This window comes from Eurypyga helias, unplaced genomic scaffold (genome assembly GCF_000690775.1).
Source record: "Eurypyga helias isolate BGI_N326 unplaced genomic scaffold, ASM69077v1 scaffold27798, whole genome shotgun sequence".
NCBI lineage: Eukaryota > Metazoa > Chordata > Aves > Eurypygiformes > Eurypygidae > Eurypyga > Eurypyga helias.
Window position 1 is genome coordinate 1 of NW_010269281.1, and position 19,323 is coordinate 19,323.

General features: G+C 47.6%; 1 protein-coding gene across 1 annotated transcript in view; it reads right to left on the reverse strand.

Moving 5' to 3' along the window:
* Positions 1–1,951: 1,951 nt before the first annotated feature.
* Positions 1,952–19,323, reverse strand: part of LOC104514391 (muscleblind-like protein 3) — a gene marked incomplete at its 3' end in the record, with an annotated part of 46,310 nt that continues 28,938 nt past the window's right edge. Inside the window, exons 3-6 of the mRNA XM_010158055.1 lie at positions 13,669–13,869; positions 11,977–12,213; positions 4,288–4,438; positions 1,952–1,987 (exon numbers count right to left, since the gene is read on the reverse strand). Coding sequence (XP_010156357.1) covers positions 1,952–1,987; positions 4,288–4,438; positions 11,977–12,213; positions 13,669–13,869 — 625 coding nt within the window. The remainder of the gene's footprint in view (positions 1,988–4,287; positions 4,439–11,976; positions 12,214–13,668; positions 13,870–19,323) is intronic.

Here is a 19,323-nt window from a genome sequence, read left to right on the forward strand (position 1 = left end):
GACATCGTCATGAAGGACACATCGGGGCGCAGCATGCAATCACAGTGCAAAGCAAGACAGCGTTGGGAAAAAAAATAAACAAGAGAGAAGGGGAAAAGCCAATTACAATTATAATTAAGGAAAAAACCAAAACATTCTCAACACTTAGTACATTTATAAGCAGAACAATGATGTATTAGACTCCGAGGGCCAAATTTCCAAAGGGGGGAGAGGGCGGGTGTGCTAGCAAAAGCCCACGTCAGCTCGCACCCGTGGGGAGTTAGACACAGCCAGTGCACGTTCCTTTGGGTGGGGACATTTTGGCAAGCGCACCCTCCCACCCGCCTGGGAAAGCTTGTCCCCTTCCCTCCCCACCCCATCCCCGCCAGCAACCAGAGGTACATGATGCACTTTGCAGTAGCCGCTGTAGCCCTTTCACCAGGTTTTCTTGCCTCTCTCTAGCAGGGATGATGTTTCGGCACGGGCCGGAGCTGCAGGCACTGCGAACTAGCGGCTGGCAGCCCAAGCTCTCTAGGTACAAAGTCAGTGTGCTTCCTTTCCACTCTAATTCTAGAGGATTTGGCAAAACTCTTCCTTTTGCAGGGTAGGGGGGGATGGAGAGGGGAGGGGGCAGAGAGGGAAAAATACACAAATGCACCTGAACAGTTACAATTTGAAGAAAGAGCATCCGAAAGGACAACACGGCAACATGGAGCTCGGCAGCCTCCTGAAGCTGCGCATCCCGCAGTTCACGGTACTGGAGGAGGTCATCTGGGGTGCGCATGGGCATCCCCCAAACTCAGGAGGGGTTTGTGGGGCCAGGAGCCCATGGGAAGGCCCAGCCGTCCCCACAAACGTGCGGCAGGGAAGCAGACTTGCCTTCCCCTCCACCCCAGCAGCTGCGTCTGGCCCCGGTGGGGAGCACGCGTGCCCGTGGGATGCACAGGACGTTGGAACATGTGGGTTGGGGTTTCCTACAGGCAGAGGTGTGTTTGAAGGGCTCAGCTCCCCGTCATGCAAAGCGGTGTGTCCTCCCTGCGCTACAGGGATGGGGAGGTTCGAGAGCAGAGTGCTTAGCCATTCCTGCCAAAGCTTTCCGGCCTGCTCCACAAAAGCCTTGCACCCTCCCCAGAGCTCCTGCTCTCACCTCTCTCCCTCTGGCTGAAGCAGGCACACACCTGGATGCTGGTAGCCTGGTATAACCTTGGTTGGAGGATGAAAGCTCAGCTTTCACCCAGCCTGCTGTGCCCAAAGACCTGCACAGGCTCCCAGTAAGACTCAGATTCTGAGCTGAATGTTCTGGCTCCCCGCAGCAGCATGTACTCAGCCCTCTCACTTCACCCTGTCCGAGGTCCACCGGCAGCGCTATTTCCCTACGGATCCTTGTCCCTCACATCTGACGCTCCACTACAGAGATGCATCTTCAGCCAGCCCGCGGCTTAAGCCCCACTTCTCTCCCTCTACAAGCAGTGCCCTGCTCTGGCAGAACGGCTGACCCCAGATGTGTCCCTCCTTAGTGTCCTTATTAAAACAATCACCTAAAGTGTCCTCTGAAGGAAAACCAAAAATCCAAACTCTAATCCACCTGATGCCTGATTAAAAAACAAACAAATAAACCATCCCCAAAAAACAACCAAACAAAAAAAACCCCACCAACAAAAAAACCCAACAGGATTCTACCACTGCTATTTCCTTTTGTTGGATGACTTAAATGGGTTGTGAAGACATTTAAGTGATGAATTTTTGTCTCTGCAGCGGAACTAAATAGGGGTGGGAACACATCACCTTGGATTCTCTTATTAGTCACACAAAACACTGCACAGAAATTAAAAGGGATACAACCATTTAAGCCTCAAAGAAGACAGCGGATAGACAGTCACACCACTCAGCCACCCAGGTTCTCACTGATGCATACTAACTGCTGTCTCTTTCAGATTAGGAAAAGGTGAGAAGTTTGTGTAGAAAAACCTACCAACGCTTGCAGTGGGTGTCATGCACAGAACTGACCCTGCACACCATGCATTGAAGCGTGGAAAGATGAACAGAAGGGATATTTCATTAGTGAAGCTTCAGTGTTAGAATCACTTTAACTAAAAAGCAGGTATTCTCTTTGCAGCATTCAGTATTTAAGCACATGCAAACAGATTCTGCATATTGGTACATAAGTAGTTTAAACTCAGTTTTAAGAGATCACAGCAAACCAAATTAATTCTTGAATTCTTGGGTAGTAGAGAATGTATTTCTTCTCTCACCCTGGTATGAAATTATATGATCTATCCTAGAAATCAGGGTTGTTTGGAGGTTTTTTTTGGTAAAGGGTATGTTGATTTCTTTCTGATCATGTCAGCAGAAAACAAATTGCCCTTAGAAGAACGTCACACTCATGTTAAAACTGACTTTCCAAAAGCAATTTACTCCTGCAAGCAGGGACTGGGATTCAAAGTCTCTAGTTTAAGCTGAAAGAGGCAGTTTTTTTCTGGGCTTGAAGCAATTTAGTGATGATGCCATTTTCAACAGACACACTGACCTTCCCCGCCCCATGGCAACCCACGATGCTGATCTCTCAATAACTGAACAGGAAAAACTATGAAAAGCAACAGCTCGCTTCACCTCCCCACGGTGTGAGCTGCTACGTGCCGCTTCTCTGCTTCGCCTTGCAGAGCGCTGCAAAGGCTGAGACCAGATCTGCAGCCTGATGCATAAGGGAAAATGCGTATAGCAAATTCATCAGAGACCCGTCCTCTGACTGGAAATTTGCTGCTCTGCCCAGCATTAATGCCCTCAGACGAGAGCAGGTGCCAGCAAACAGACCTGTTACCAGTCAGCCCTGCGCATAATTTCATTGCCATGAGACAGGGCACAAGAGCGCAGGGAGAGTGCTGGGTAAAAGCTGATTTACGGTGCTCGCATCAGAAATGCATGTCCTTACGTCAACTTTGGCGACCGCGACCTCGAGAAAGAGGAGCGTGTAGCCAGCTTGGGGCCTTGGCATCCTCAAAGGTGTCAGTGTTTCCTGAAGAAGGATGTCGCTTGGCAGCTAACAGAGTGAGGTAAGGTCAGCTCAGCCCACTCCCTCCAAGAGCACTTGGCACATGGCAGGAGCCTCCTATCCGAGTCCCTCCCTCTGTCTCTCCGTACAAGACTCCACTTCCCTGGAAGAGTATCTTGGCAGCTGATGAGTTCTGAGTGTCTCCAAGTGCTCTCAGACCAGGAAAGCTGCAGGAGCAGCTTTAGGAGGTTTAGGTCTCAGCCCTCTGGAACTGCGATCACACCTGAGACACAGTTTGGCCTCAGTCTAGGACTCTCTCTGAAGCTTTTCCCCTGGCCCCAGGAGTGGCAGGGCTGAGGTGCAGCTCTACTATGTGTTCACCTCCAAGGGGCTGACCCAGAGAAACACTGTATATTTTTTAAAATATCATCTTGCAAGTGAATACAGCACGAAACATTAAACATTGGGCGTTCGATTCTTTATGATGCTTTGCAATGATAATAATGATACTAAAACCCAAGCTATCAACTCTGTAATATTTCTAATTCATCCACTTAGAATACTTACTGCTCTAAGCAGGTTTTGGTTTTCACTTGGCTGCAGTGAATAGAGGTTAATTGGCTAGTCAGCTGTCACATCTGCCAATATTTTCGAGTCCTATACGAATTAACGAACTGCATCTTTCAATTTTATTCTGAGACCGTAAAGGTATAATAAAGGCTGGGAGTTAAATTGCTTTTAAAAAGCTTAGGCTATTGTACCGGTCAAAAGACAAGCAAGAGGGAAATATATGCCTTTAAAGAGGATTATGTAATTTTTATTTACTAAAGACGAATCGTTCCCTCTATAAACATGGCTGCTGGAATATGTAGGTCGCTGAGACAGAAGCTCAGAAGAAGCTCAGAACCTGCAGCTTCAAGTGAGCAGGCATAAAGACATTTTAACATGAGTCCATAAGAGTGCTGTGCAAGAGTCAAAGAATTAATTTGGCATTAACCAGTTGAACCATAAGGAAGGAGAAACAGAAGGTATGAATTCAAGAAACATGCAGACATTTTTCTTAGTTTGACCTCTTAAAAAAAAAAACAACCCCGAAACCAAACAAAAAAGGTCAAGAAAGGATCTTTACAAGTGAAAAGCTCTGAATTGTGAAGGAAAACAAAGTCAAACAACAAATGTTAACTTTTCATCCCTTTTTAACATGAAACTGCACACTGATACCCTTTTGCTAAGGACCCTTACAAATCTACTCATATGGTCAACGCCCAGGTCATAAAAAAAGACAACTGGGATGCTGGGGAAAGCAAGGAGACACTTACCTGTAGGGATGAATGTAGGCTGTTGCAACTGCATGTTGGCTAGAGCCTGTTGGTAGTGGAAAACGCTTGGGTTAAAGACTGTGGTGGCACCATTGTTTTTTTCAAGTGCTGGCCTCTTTGGTAAAGGTTGAAGTGCACCAGGCGGCAGGGCCTGTGGATAAGGGAGTCATTAAAGACAAGTGGAGTGAAAAAGGGGCCCCAGATGGAGATCAAGCATGCAATAAGTAATAGGGAGTTTTGGCTGCAAATCACCTGCAACTGTGTCAATTTAGGGAGACAGGAAAGAGAAGAGCAGCTAATTCACAGTAGAAGGAGTAGGTGAAACCACAACTTTACTAGGTAAGCAGTTAGTAAATGCACCAGGAGAAGGGGTAGTCAAGAGGAGGAGGGATGCTAAGGGAGCTTTTCCGCAGGACTGACTTGGACACACAGGGATTAAAAAAAAGCAGGAGGAGGAGGAGGTGGAGGAGGAGGAAGGGGAGAGATGATCACCTGGACAGAATACTATGAAGAGCAGTTGCAGGCAACAAGCATTGAAAAAACCCTCAATACCAGCTAAGAGAAACATAGTAGATGACTATTTAAAACCAAGAAGATTAGCAGAAGCAACAAATGCCATGGAAAAACACAGGGATGCTTGCCTCTGCCTGTTTCAACCCCTGCCTACAGGTACGTGCAGAAGCACGGAATTGTTTGCAGCTGACCCGCGTGTCCAGGTGGTGAAGCAGTAGCTGTTGCCAGTTCCACCCAGAACGTTACGTTCACAGTAAAATATATTTCCACTTGTTAGCAGAGTGGCTGAGCGACACGGCCAGGAACAAGGCTGATTCTCCACTGCCTGCACCGATGGCACAGCCCACCACCAGCAGATCTGGACCTGCTCCCGGTTTCTAGAAGGCCTCCAACAATGCTTGCTCATTATTAAAAGTGGAAAAAGCCATTGACAAATCTGGTGTTCAAAGAAGATCTGTGTGGGCCTTGCTATCAGGCAAATCCTTTCTTTTTGTTCTATCACACCACTGAGCTTCTTCCAGCCTGTCAAACCTGTTTCATGATCAGACTTGGTAAAAAGCATTAACCCAACTCAGGAACTTCTCTCAGCGAGTTACTCATCATTCACCCAAGCATGTCTCAACAGCAAAGTAGTATGTCAGGTTCTTAGGAGACAGGAACGCTTCTAATAATTTACAGTTTTCATTGTACCCAAGCAGAAACCACAATTTTTTCCCTGCACATTTTGAGAAAAGGGTCCTTTTTAATTATGCCCTGCAGTCCTTTTGCACGTAACGCTCCCACTGACGTCAACGAGACTTACGCACGTGGAAGACATGCAGAATCAGGTCATTTCTGCCTAGCTGCGTTAGTCTGTATCATGTAGCAAAGCAATGGCTGAAAAATAGGGTTACCACCCCAATTTTTTTATTTGAATAACAGTGAAGGGTAGGTAATAGAGGAGGTTTAGAAGGGTTAAGGCTACAAACACATCCTCGGAAGAAAGGACACACATAAAGAGATTTTAAAGCATCGTGAAGATCAACATACAACAGAACATAAGTGAAAGCTTGCAACAGTTTGTCATCATCTAGAAACAGGTTTTGCTTTAAATTTGATTTGCTATGGGAGACTGCTCATCTGAGAAATGTTAAGCAAGATACTTCCAGGCAAAGTATTATGCCATCCTATCTCTATTCACATGGTGGCTTTTAGGTGATTTTATTATTAAAAAAAGAAAATTAGAAGAAATTGCCTTTGCAAAACCGCCCTCAGACATGCACACATCCTCTGCTAATGCTAGCAGGCATTCCAAGACAGCATTAGGACTTCATCTTTCCAGACTTCTTCTGGCTAGTACCAAAAGAGAGCAGTCAAACATGGGACAATGTTCTCGGACAGAGACACCAAAATCTTTTGCTTAAGACCCGTATTTTAGGATGAGGTCTTTTAGGTAAAGATCTAAGAGTTTCCATTTCTAGGGGAGCCCTCATTGGTATCTATGTTAAATCTGCCTGGATCTACATCTTGTTTATTTAATGACAGCTACATGAATGTTCCTCCAGGCAGGGGGCAGACCTGCAGCTTGAAGAGACCAGAGTAGCTCCACTTACATCAGAGGCGTTTTGTAGATTTACAGGGACTGAAGAACTTGCCACTTACATTCATGCTCCTTACTGTGCCTGACTGCAAAATATTCTTTTTCAGACACTTCCAAAATCAGCCTCAGAAAAAAAAAAAAACCCTAATTATAGCAAAGCAACTGTGCCAGGCACATAATGGACTTGTGACTCCTTGCTCCTTGGCCAAAGGCTGTCACCACCCCAAAAAGCCCATTATCCCATAATGGCAGTGCCAAAAGCTGCAGAGCTCAAGGCTTTGAGACCTCACCATGATGCCCTGGCTCTTTACACGGGGGACAATTCCTGAGCCCAGTGCTGCAGTCAGAGGGAGCGTACAAACACCAACAGGCCATAGGGATGCTGTCTCTCTAACTTCATGCTTCTTTCCACCCTGCTGCAGCCCCCTGGACACAAGGAAGAGAAAGGAGCTACGTAGTCCCACTACTGCTCCCTGAACAGCACCTTTGGGAAAGGCCTGAACAGCAGCTGATGGAGAAACCTAAATAAATGCAACATTTCCAGAGTCTTCTGAAGAAACAAGCACCCTGCAGCAGCTGCTGTGCAGCCTGAAGGTCCGTTCTGCCGTGTGGGCTCTCTGGGCACAGGAGCCCGTCTCGGTCTGCTTCTGGCTTGACACAGCCTTCTGCGTCACCTCTCCCATCCCAGCAGCTGAAGGAGCATCTGTACAGAGCATGGAGACGTGCTCCTCCTGTTGCCAACCTCTCTTGTTGAGGTGTTAAGGTGCAGGAGGGCAGGGGGACAGAAGGATCTAGCCTCACCACCTCTCCAGCCCTTGTGTTGAGGTAAGAGCCCCAAGCCAGGAGCACACTCACTGAAAGGTCTATCTACAAACGCCTGGGAGAGGTGTCTAAAATTGCACGTGATGACACTGGGCCAATACAGCTCCTGCACAGGGACCTGGCAGGGACACAGCAGCAAACAAGGGTGTCTCTTGTGAAACCGGCCAAAATTTTTGTGTCGGTCTCAGGACCTGCAGGCATTGTAACAGCTCATGGGGATACAACATTTCTGTCTTGCACCCTGTCCTGGTTCTGAAGGAATCCCCCAAGCATGCCCTGCAGCACCTACAACAGGAGACTCCTCACTAATTCTGACCCTATGGAAATACTCAGCAAGTGCCTCCCCTGCAGGGCTCATGCTGCTGCATGTGACTTCCCTCCGGACAAGCTCTGACCATCACAGATGTAGCAGCAGCCTTTGACAGTACCTTTTTCCGACTTTGCCTGTGTGTTTACGTGCACTCCTTCAGTATCCATGTGACAGACCGCACTGATCCCAATGAACAATTCCCACTACAAAAATGCCAGGCAGCCTCCCATTTTTGGGCCGGGAAAGCCACGTTCCTGCTGGAACACGAGCATCTGAACAAAGAGGTTTGTGCCACTTCTCTGCATGGCATGGAGAGCAATCCTTCAGCATGACTGACAGATAAAAACACCCTGTGTGCCAACGTCAAAATTTCCCACGTGCTGGTTAACAAGCCTCTCTGGTTATTTTTTGCAAGACGAGAACTGGATTAAATCTGTGCAACAAACAATTTAATTGCACCTCAAAGTTGCCCTCAGATGGCTGTCTCCTGGGAGCAGATGACACTGTCAGCCCTCTGCACTTAGGAAAGAGGGGCTGGCTCTGCATCTCGCTTGCTGCTTCAGTCCAAGGCACGACAAATACAAAATGAGAGAGGGCAGAGGCAGCATCCATTCCTGGCAAACAGTAGAAGCAATCTGAGCCGTCTCCTCTCACTATTATACATGCTCTCATCACCACTGTGAATCCTTCTCTGGTGCAGCTTCCTGAAGGGTTCAGAGGAGCTGACATATTCCAACAATGCGGCTGCAAACCTTCAGATGTTTCAGACTATCAAAAGCAACTTATCTGATGGGTTTTTGTTGAGTGGGGGAGGTCAGGAGGGTAGAGGAGTTAAAGGGCTTTCCCACTCCCTGCCAGACCCTGTCTCCTCAGAGCGGTGGCTCTTGGAATGGCCAGCAAGGCACCGTGCAGCACTGCCTGTGCAGGCTTTGGGGCTGTGTCTGTGTCAGCCGTGAGCAGCAGGAGTGAGAGGCTGTTGGGTCATTTACAGTGTGATGCTGGTAGAAGCTGGTCCCTAACAAGGTTTCCTACTGCTGCTGCCGAAAACTCTGATAAGGAAGCCTCTTGACTACTTAAAAAAACCCCAAAACCAAGTCTTCAGCAGGGAGGGGGAGCAGATCAGCCTCTGCAGCTTAGCTCTGGAAATGAGAAGCAACCCCAGCTGCAAGGTTTCAATGACCATACTTTCCTTTCCCTCCTACAGCTGTTTTTTTTTTTTAGGATGTACTGGATCGCTCATTATTTAGGTTGAACAAGTAGGAGTTGTCCTCTATGGAGCCAGGATTGACAGCAGACTGGGAGGATGGCTTCTGCCTCGCTGTGAGTGTCACAAAAAAAGGTAAAACATATTTGAGACTCAGAAAATAATTTAAGGTAGCTTCTAGGAAGACAGCTTGCAGATGGAAGCCTAGGGAGCAGATCCTGTTCCTGACACTGAAGCAAAAGGCACCCAGAGCAAGGTCCCTTCTCTGACACTGACCCACTGGGGTATGGGGGGAGGAACCAGAGGCAGTCAACTCCTCAGTTTACAGAACCCATGACCAAAGTCCTGCAATGCATCTGCTTCAGTTCCCAGCACAAATCTGAGTGGGATTCTTAGCTCTCTCCCTCCTAAACTTGAGTTGTGCCCACTGCACAGAACTCCCTTCTGCAGGGCAGTATAAGCACGACACTGCCAGGCAAGGCTGCACTGTGGGGCATACCAGGGAAAGTGGCTGGATATCTCCTGCACCACCCAGTCCCCTGGCATATCCTGCAGACTGCAGACCTAACAAGTTAAATTCTCACCGAAACATTGCATCTCATGACTCCAAAGCTGCTGCTGTTTGGAAAGAGACTTCAAAACCCAGAGCTGCCTCCTGCCAAGATTATTCACTGCCTCCAAAACACATCCAGGCTCCAGGAGGCAAAGATCAGTTAATGGATGGCATGTGGGGCACAGGATTGGCATGTCTGAACGCACACTGCAACATTTCTGGCCAGGATGGACAGTCTCCCCAGGCACTAACACACGTGCAGAAAGCTTTCATGCAGACTAAGATGGTTACGTGCAAAGCGAGAAGGTGAAAGGTCCAAGTACCAGGTCAAAGGTTGCCTCGAGCGGTCGCTTCAGTGATCTGACAGCTGGCTGAGTCTTAATTAGCAGGCAGCGAGCACATGATGGCAATGGGCCGGGGAAGGGGGGTCAAGCACAGTAACAAAACCAGCAAGCAGAAGTGTGTCAAGAGAGAGCAACATTTTGGGGAGGTGAAGAGAAAAAAAAACAAAAAAACAACAAAAAAAAGAATGCATTATACAATATATTAAAAAGACGAGGCATGCACAACATGGGGTGGCTGAGGAATTACCTGGCCTAGCGCCTAGTCAGCTGTTTTGCCTCGCTAAGTTTTAAAAGTAAAGAGATGTCATCATGGGACATGTGCTTTAGAGCATCTTCACTGCGGCTGGCACGGCGGGTCAGGAGAGCTCAGGCATTAGCACCTGCAAGCGTCAGCCCCAGCGCTGCAGCTACACGCCATGCAGAGGTCAGCAGGAGCGCTCTTGGCAGGGGAAGGACCGCCGGTAAGGAAGGGAGGTTCATGCACGTGCTTAAGTGCCATCCTGAACTGGGGACTGAGCCTGACCCAGTTCATCCGACTGTGCTGCACAGGCTTCAGCCAAGCAGGAGTAAAGCTACTACTTGTGCATGTCAAGTCACTGCAGGATTGGGTCCCTCAGAAATATCTTCTGAATTTAGATTTGAAGTAATTCCAAATCTATTTTAGAAGGTACACCCATTTGTCTGGCATATGTTTTTTGATCCAAGAACACTGGGAACCATTATTCCCTTTAGTAAAGTCTTATTTCTCAACAAGTACAGCAAATGCATCAAACCTTGAAAAAGTCAATAAATAATGTAAGGTGTTTTGGTAGCAGGGGTGATGCAACAAGCCATCAATAAATATTTTAAAGATTCTAGTTAATGGCATACAAATAAGGTTAATCACATTTTTAAGAGAAGCCAGAAGCATGAATAAAACATGCACTGGCTTTGGTTAAGTAGTGTCCTAGATAATTAGTGAAAAAGTAAAGATTCAATCGTAAAAAACACAAGAGTTTCATTTCAGAAGGTTTTTTTCAACAGACTTGGGCTGTTCTTTCAACAATAATAAAAACAGTAAAAAATAAACTCTGCAGGACAAATAAATATTGCAGTATAAACTGGTTCTTCAAATCAGATTCCAGGTAATACTGATGCTACAAGGAGGGCAGCTGTTTAATGTCTAGAATCTTCTGGTTTTGCATTCCATTTCACCACGAATGAAACGCAAACTCCTTTACTGTCTTTAAAAAGGTATTTAGAAAAATACTAATACCCTTACTTGTAAATAAAAAAATGTTGGCAATAACCCTTTTAATATTAGTTATTTAAAAAAAAAATAATCACAGATTGGATGATGTTGGAAGGGACTCCTGGAGATCATGTAGTCCAACACCTGGCTCAAAGCAGGGTCAGCTAAAGCAGCATGCTCAGGACCGCATCCAGGAAGTTTCTGAGTATCTCCAAGGATGGAGCAACCCGCTGCAGTGTTTGACCCCACTCATGCTAAAGTAAGTTTTTTTCTGACATTTAAATGGAATTTCCTGTATTTCATTTTGTGCCCATTACCTCTTACCCTTTCACTAGGCACCACAGAGGAGAGTCTCCCTCTTGTCTTCTTTACTTCCCCCTCTAGGAATTTATACACAGAGGTAAGACCCGCCTGATCCTCTTCTGCCCTCCCCAGTCTGAATATTCCAGCTCTCTAATCTCCAGAATAAACAGGTGCCATAAACTGAATGGCAAGCATCTGCTCCAGCTAGGAATTTGACTTGGTAAGTCTTCCTCGCCTGGTTTTTAGAATTGTAGGTATTCAAAGTCACAATTCCAAATAAAATGCAGGTGGGGCCATCTATGCCAGGTCCAAAGCATCAAACAGGTCAGGAAGTCACCCTTGGTTTGGGCCTTGCCATTTCACTGAGCCTTGTCAAAGGTACCGGGCGAAAGTCTGCTAAGCCTGAACAACCGGTATCTTGTCTGCTTTGAGTCAGTGGAAATTCTCCTACTGACTTCAACAGGCCAGGATCTCCCTGCAAATGGTGTATTATGGGATGGGCAGTCTTTGCTGTCATTGTGTATTGACGAAGCTCAACTGACACCAAGGGCTTGCCAGGGAAGGTGCTGTTCATGTCCCCTCATGACGTCATGTCAGAAAACAGCAGGGTGCAGCACCGTGTCCCTAGCTGGCGAGACGGACTGTGCCACCTGGGGCTAACTGCTACGGTGAGCACACAGAACGGAGGAAGAGATGGGATCCATACTGCACATGCTCTCAGCTCTCTCATCAGCCATTTACAATGCACTCTGCTTTTCCATAAACCACACACGTGCCACGAATGAGGTCTCTTAGCAGTGGAAATACGGCCTGGTAAGAGCTCTACTTACCATCGCAGCTGCAGCTGTCTGGTTCACCTGGTGTTGAGCTGCCTTGATTTTGGCTTGCAGGTGTGCAGGGGGATGAAAGTACTTGCATTTCTCCCTAGAGCATCGACCTTTGATGTAATCCATGCAAACTGTAACAGTATTTTCATTTGTGTCTATCATTGCAATATCTATAGGGTGAGCATAGCGGCAATCATTCTCACCACGTGTGCAATTTCCACGCTGAAACTCTCGACAAACCTTGAAAGAAAGGCACAATGTTGAGCAGAACATCAAGTTACTCTTCATTCAGTATTTTCAACACAGAGTATCCGTTCAGTTGGGGCACATTAAACTACGTGTGTGTTCTAAACCCATGCTCGTCTTGGGCAGCACATATACCAACACTCACAGGGGCAACCCGTGCTGCTCACAACCAGTTCAAGGTATGAAAACACCCACAATGTTACTAAGATCAATTACCAAATGCAAGTGGAGGACAGAATTTGTGCAGAATGGAAAGTGACCCCAGATAACGTCATTTTACCAAAACTTTTGAAGCTCAGGATTCCTCCCCTGCCTCTAAGCTTAAATGTTAATAACTCTGCCATTTGTGTCTCAGCTGGATCACGTACGTGTTATGGAGCAGCATCTCGGGCAGGACATTTAATTCTGAACGTTGCAGGCTGCTGTTATTTGCAACAAGTACCTTTTCTTAAATATGAGGAGCCTCTTTCATATAAACAGTCTCACTGCTCTCCACAATAAAACCCTGCCTTGATAGTTCATTTGTTTACACTGCAACGTGTTCGTAAGGTGTTATCAGAAGGGCTAGCTTTATGAAGATCTTGCAGATCCTCATAAGCTATGAGCACTGAGGCATCAAAGGCAGAGAATAAGGTTTCCCAAAAGGGATCTGCAAGGTTGCCTTGTCTGAGGAACTAAACGAAATTGGTGAGGACTATAGCTGGTGGTGTAAATCACGTACCCGTGCACTATCCGACTGAGTGGTGGAGAAAGACGAGACATCATGTGAGAACGGAAGCAATCAACAGGGCAATATAAAGTATGTAACACAAAACAGTGTGTTTTGAAATTACACCCTTCTCCACTACCTTCCTGTGTTATAATTTACACCTGCAGGGGCCTCTGAATTCAGGTCCTCAGCCCTTATCTCCTGCAGAGCCTCTGCTTAGGGTTTGAAAGACATTTACAACTCCTCCAACGCTAAGTCCCAGCATGCCCAGCCAGCTGGGAGGGGGGAGGAGACACCTTTCCAGTGCTCTGTACCCAGCACTCCCACCAGCGTAATGCTTAAAGCTTTCTGTAAAAGCTAAATAAGCCCATCTCAAGACAAGGGAAGGGTCTGTTACTTCCAAAACATCTCCCACTCAGTTCAGTGAAACGGCAGACCATCCACTTGCGTTTTTTAAGTGCAGCACATCACACACAGAAAACAACAATCCTAGTCCTGCTCTAACGCCCACTGAAATGAGAAGAGTGAGTGCTTTCAAATTTCCAGTGCCTTCCAAGGATTTGGGATCAGGCCCTGCTTGGGAGCCTGCTCAAGCAAAGAGCAGCAGCATCCCTGTGTTAGGAAAGCTGCCAGTTAAACTCTGCGCTGTGCTGCATCAGGTCAGTCTAACAGAGAGCAGCAACTGGGCCCACAAGCCCTGTTCATTCCCATCAGCAGTATTGTATCAGACATCCAAATACCTCCAGTTTATCCGTACGCATTAGTTTCTGCCCAGCAGAGCCTCCTGGTACTGTAACAGTAGGATTTCCGGATACCAGAACAGGAGTATTTGGTAAAAGCTCTGCGGGAACCAAGCCCATCCCAGGAGAAACATGACTCAGGTAGGGACTAAAAGCCATCGTGGGGCTTGTTGCAAGTGATGGAGTCACAGGAAACGTCGTCTGTGAATAGAAAGAGGAAAAACAAAGTATTAGTTAAAAAGCTCTGTCTTGGATTACCCATCAAAGCCTTGAAGCACTTCAATCCTTTGAGGCAATTTGATTAGCAACATCAAAATGCTGTGCTCTCCAATCTGTTCATTTATCGCCATTTTCTTGCGATCCATTCGTTCTCACAGATTTGTGACTCATCCTGAACACAAGGCATCCTCATTTGCCAGATCAAAGCATATTGATGATCTTTATAGTTTAATGACACAATTAAGGATTTCATGCCAGCAATTAGGGCAGGTCCAAATTAAACAGACTTCTCATTCCCAAATAAATGGTTCGGCTTCTGTATGTCTACACCACAATGCTGTACAGAGACCCCAAGGTAAGCTGCAGCTACAGGACCTGGAAGCACGTAACTCCATTAGCTACACGGCTGAATTCGCTACCAGCCTGCACTGAACACAGTGTTATCATGGCTGGTGTAGCTCAGGCAGGCAAAGGAGCCTGTGACTTGCAACTACTTTCATTTTCCCTACGTCACCTGCCCCACTGTGCACTCTGGGTTAAAGCTGCTCACATCCGCTGGCATACGCGATGCTGTTCTCGGCAGCTAGAGCCTCTACTCGACTATAAACGGAAGCGTGTTTACAAACTGGTTTGGGGTGTCTGGCCACACACATCATCCCCTCCTTGCTTTTGGTTTTGTACCCCTAGTCCTGTGGGTTTCTAAAAGAAATCACACATGGACAGTGTAATTCTCCACAGCATCTTCATCCCGCTACTTTCATGAGCTAGGAAACACTCTGCTTGTTGAGATCTAGATGAAGCTAGCCCACAGTAACACCTGCCATGCTGTCCTAACCTGTACTTAGCTTAATAATGCCCCTTTCCTAAGGTCAGAATGACAGCAAGCAGCTCCTGAGCTGATGGGAAAGGGGACGACAGGTCACTGCCAGCATACGTCCCACTTTCTCCTCCACAAGGAGACGTGGCCTCCTGAATCAGCAGCACTGGGTGCTTTAAGCGTAGCAGAACCAAATAATCCTCTCTGGGAGGGATTTTCAATTTTCCTTCTTTTGAGTCTAAGTCAAGCCCGCTTCAGCTGATGGCCAACTTTAACCACTAAACCCAGAGATCCACGGCCCTTTAGTGAATACCTTCTTCTCTCTTTCAATTCTCTGTGGCTCCCAGACATTTTACACCTTTTGCTGCTGGAAAAGCTCTTTAAGGTTCTTCAAATGCTGCGACTCCCTGAACACTTTAGTGAGAAGGCAGCATCCCATTAGGCTGTTTTCTTTTGTGCAAGCACCACTAGTATCTGCTGAACTTCTGCTGCCATTCGCACTGTAAATGCCATTTGAAGGAGTTTCTTCAGCCCGGCCAGCCTGCACAGGGTTCTGCAGGGGCCCAAGATGTGTTGTCAGCACTTGTGTTGTGTACCCATAGTAGCCCAAGCCTTGCAGCACATGGGGCTTGCACAAATGTGTGAGCAAACCTACCCTATGTGTTTCCAGCACCCAGTACAACAGGAGTCCTGGGTATCCTGACAGAGCAGGAGTGGCACAGACAGTGCTCCAAAATTTCAGGAAATCCTTTAAGGCAAGCTTCTCCTGCCTGGGCTCAGGGCGTTCGTGCAGCAAAGGAGGAAGGCTGAGGGCTTGCAGTGCCTCACAATGAATTAATCAGAAACTGGCAGGAAGAGGTGCAAAACACTCACAAAGAGGTGATATACCAGCCCTTCCACTAAAGTCACTACAAACTGGGAAGCAGATCCTGTTCCCTGGAACACAGTCCCCTATCTCCAAGGCTGTTTCCTCAAGAGCAGCCCCTCTCCTCACTGGGAACAACTGTCAAGGGCTAAGGGATCTGAAGCCAGGCTGAAGAGAGTGAACAAAAATGTCCACGAAGAGCAACTGAGGATCCCTTCCCTTCCAACCCAAACTATTCCATGATTCTGCGATCTACCTGTGATCCTGGAGACCTGCAGAGGGGCGCACGCAGGACCAGGATGGATTTTATTGCTGCCGCTGGTTCTTCACCCATTTCCGTGCCCTGGCATCTGCTGCCGCGTTCCCAGGGTTTCACAACCCCTTCAAAGAACCGTGTGCTGACTCCAAGCGACAGCTCTGCTCCGCACCCTGCCCGTGGGCCCGGGACTGACACTCGGCAGCTGAAGGCAGTGGCAGCAGACGCACAGCCAGAGAAGGCAGAGGCCTCGCTCAACACGTTAAACCAAGAAGCACTGGGGGTCTGAAGTATGCTAAGCACACTGAAGATGGCTCCCCTGTAAGCTGGCATCACGGAGCTTTGTATTTATTGTGGCTGATGAGGGGAAAAGATGGGCTGTGCTCGCTGCCAGCCCTGACTGCCTGTCTTGGATTGGGAAATCCAGCCTGGCTCACGCATCAGTACCAGTAATGAAGATGCTGCCAGCCAAATGTCTCCTCCTTTTACATCTGTGCAGGTCCCCTGCGCCAGGCCTGTCCTGAGGGAATTTCAGCGAGTTTCTTCCTTGCAGCCAGAACCCAATTTTAACTCCAAACAGCACTGTTCTCCTCAGCATGCCTCCCATCCACCTCCTGTGATTGCACCCAGCCAGGAGGCCTGACAGATCAATATTGTGACTGTACACTAAAAAAAAGTCTCAACTTAGTTGCTGGTATGCTCTAGGGCAAAACAGCCAGATTGAAAGTATCAACACATACCTCCCTTAAAGCTCTTGGAAATTCAGGAACTACGGGGCAGGTTTCCTTGCAAACTACCTTTTATTAACCATAGCACATACAGACACTACCAGTCACTCCTGAGCAGGGGGGAACAAGTCACAGTGCAGGGGCAGAGGGGTTCAGACTAGCAAGAGCTCACGGGACTGGTTTACTGAGTATTAAAATGCTTGTAAGAATAAAAAATGTAAACCCCCCAAAGCTGGAATGGCTGTTGTGAGAACACATCGTGGGGGGAGGGCTGCCAAGGACTCCGACAGCTCCGAGCTCCTCACAGACCTGGAGCACAGAAGCAGCTGGGTTGAAGGTGTGAGCAAAGGCCTGTCCCAGGGAGGGGCATGTGTCACCACCACCAGTGACAGAACCTGGAACAGCTGATTTTGTTAACAAACTAGAAGTTGCATTCAATTTGCCTAGCAGAAATCATGCTAAAGCTGTGGAAGAAACATAGAGTGGGTGTGAAGAGGAAGGCAGAGAGGCGGCTGGTGTTTCGTCGAACACAAGCCCTGTCTCAGCCGGGAAGTGTTGATTTTGAGTTACCTCAGACCCTAAAAAGGGAAAGCCTGAAAATGAGAGACCCAGTATAAATACAGAGGTGTTGATGGCCTGAAGGAGGGGAGACAGGTTGCTGCTAAGTAGCTACACATGGAAAGCACACAAAAAACAGCAGCAGCTTTTATTACAGCCTAGTGAGAGAAACATTAGATAAAGATCTCGTACTGACAAGGCCAAAGACCCTGATATTGGAAACACGATTGAAGTTGTTCAGAAAAAGCAAAAAACCTTGTTCCTCTCCAGTGGAACTGCATGTAAAACCACCCCTCTAAGGCGAAAGCTGAGCATGCTGGGCTGAATCCAACCAGCCAAAGCATCCAGCTACCTATTGCCACAGATGCTAGTTTCTCCAATATGACCACAAAGACATGCTCCCAGCTCAAGGGATCTCTCATTTGTGGGCTGCTGTAGTGTGAAAGTCAGGCATTAATGCCCCACAGCACTGTCTCTTGACAGACACCAGCTCCCAGGTGGGCCAGGGTACGTGTGTTTATTCATCCCTAGTGTGTCTTTGACTGAAGGATGAGGTGCAGATCAGGTTTAGGCTGCATGGAACAAATGCTTGCCCAAAAGACCTGCTGAAATCTGCTCCAGCACTTATTCCAAGCATCACTGGCCAAGTGAGTTACCAACTGTGTGCTTTAATCCCATCATCAGCACCAAGGGGCAACAGCAGCGTCCCGCCGCGCCAGGATGGGACACAGGGCTGGGTTAAAGTCTGGGTTTTCTGTCTTCAGGGGCTTGGGTGACTCAAAGCTGTTAAGACAGTCCTGGCGACAAAGAGCTTGACAGGAGGAAAAGATGAAGAGCTTGAAAACAAAGAGAGCTCAGAGAGGGAAAACCACTTCCCAGTGCAGCAGCAGGGCACGACTGGAGACAGGCATGTCAACGCTGCCATGCTCTATCCAACTGCCTGTGCAGACGCAGGTAACAGGGCAGCATCATGCAAGCCACGGCCCTGCTCCATCGGCTCAGGTCAGAGCCAGAGCTGAAGCACCTCCACGGCCAGCTTCCAAAGTCTGTCTCGCACTGCTGCAAAGGGATAAAGCAGAATAGAGAGGGTAGGGATCAGGTCCAGGGTGCAGCGCTTTTTGGGTGGCCTTGCTTCAGTGCACATACGGCTCAAAGTGACCAGAGAAACCAGACACAGCGTTAACCAAAACGGCTCTCCACATTGATGCCAGAGCCCATCTCTATCTACTTCCAACCTGATGTTTATGCAGTCCAACAAAGGCACAAAACTAGTCCAGAGAGCTTCCAGCACAGCTCAACCAAAGCCAGCAGTCAAGGTGAACGTGGACTTTCGAAAGTCAAAGCTTCACTAGCAGTCTTCCTACTTGGCACCTATGTGGTCTTCCCAAGGTCTCTCCAGACAAATACACCATGCTGAGCAAATACTCTGCTCCGTGTCCTTGACTGACTTGTTTTAAAGTGCTGTAGGAAGCAGTCTCTGTAAAACTGCATCATGGGCACCAAACGTTCACAGGATTCTCAGCTTTGCACAGACGGGTGGTTAGCAGCAACATCAGAGAGCACCCAGAGACTTCAGAGAAATAAGCTCAGGCTAGCAACTGCTAATTCACACCTAGTAGACTTCTGTGAGCAGCGTGCAGCAGGCAGCCCACCTGGGACACAGATCTGCTCCCAGCAGCACCTTCATTAAACAGCCATCATCAGGGTCCTGGCTCTTGGTTCAAAAGCGGTGGTGCAAGGTCTGGTGGTGAATGTTTAGATGCAAGCTCACAGACAGACCCATTCAATGCCATTTCAGGAAGCGTGGTGAAAAGCTGCTATGTCAAGTGCTGGGCTGTTTTGGTTTGGTTTTTCCCCACACGGTAGCTTTTCTGGTGAAAATGCACTTTAAAACGTCTAAGCATTCAGCTATTGTTTGGAGCTATTAAGCACGCTGTTCCAAATCTGGTCTCTGGCAAGCATCCCAATTAAGCAGGCATCCCGTTGATCAGCTTTCTGATCACATGGGATTTGTTCTGCTGCTGCATCTGATATAATACTTTCTGCTTTGAAGAATTTTATGTGTAGCCAGAAGGAGGCCCCACCCTTCCCATTTAGAGAGAAAAAAAATAATCTCAAAGCCTGCTTCCACTGGCAGCATCTTCGGGAAATCAAAGGCAGGTGAAAGAGCAATCTCTTGTTTGTCCTGAAATTGGTGCGGAGCAAGTTGGGC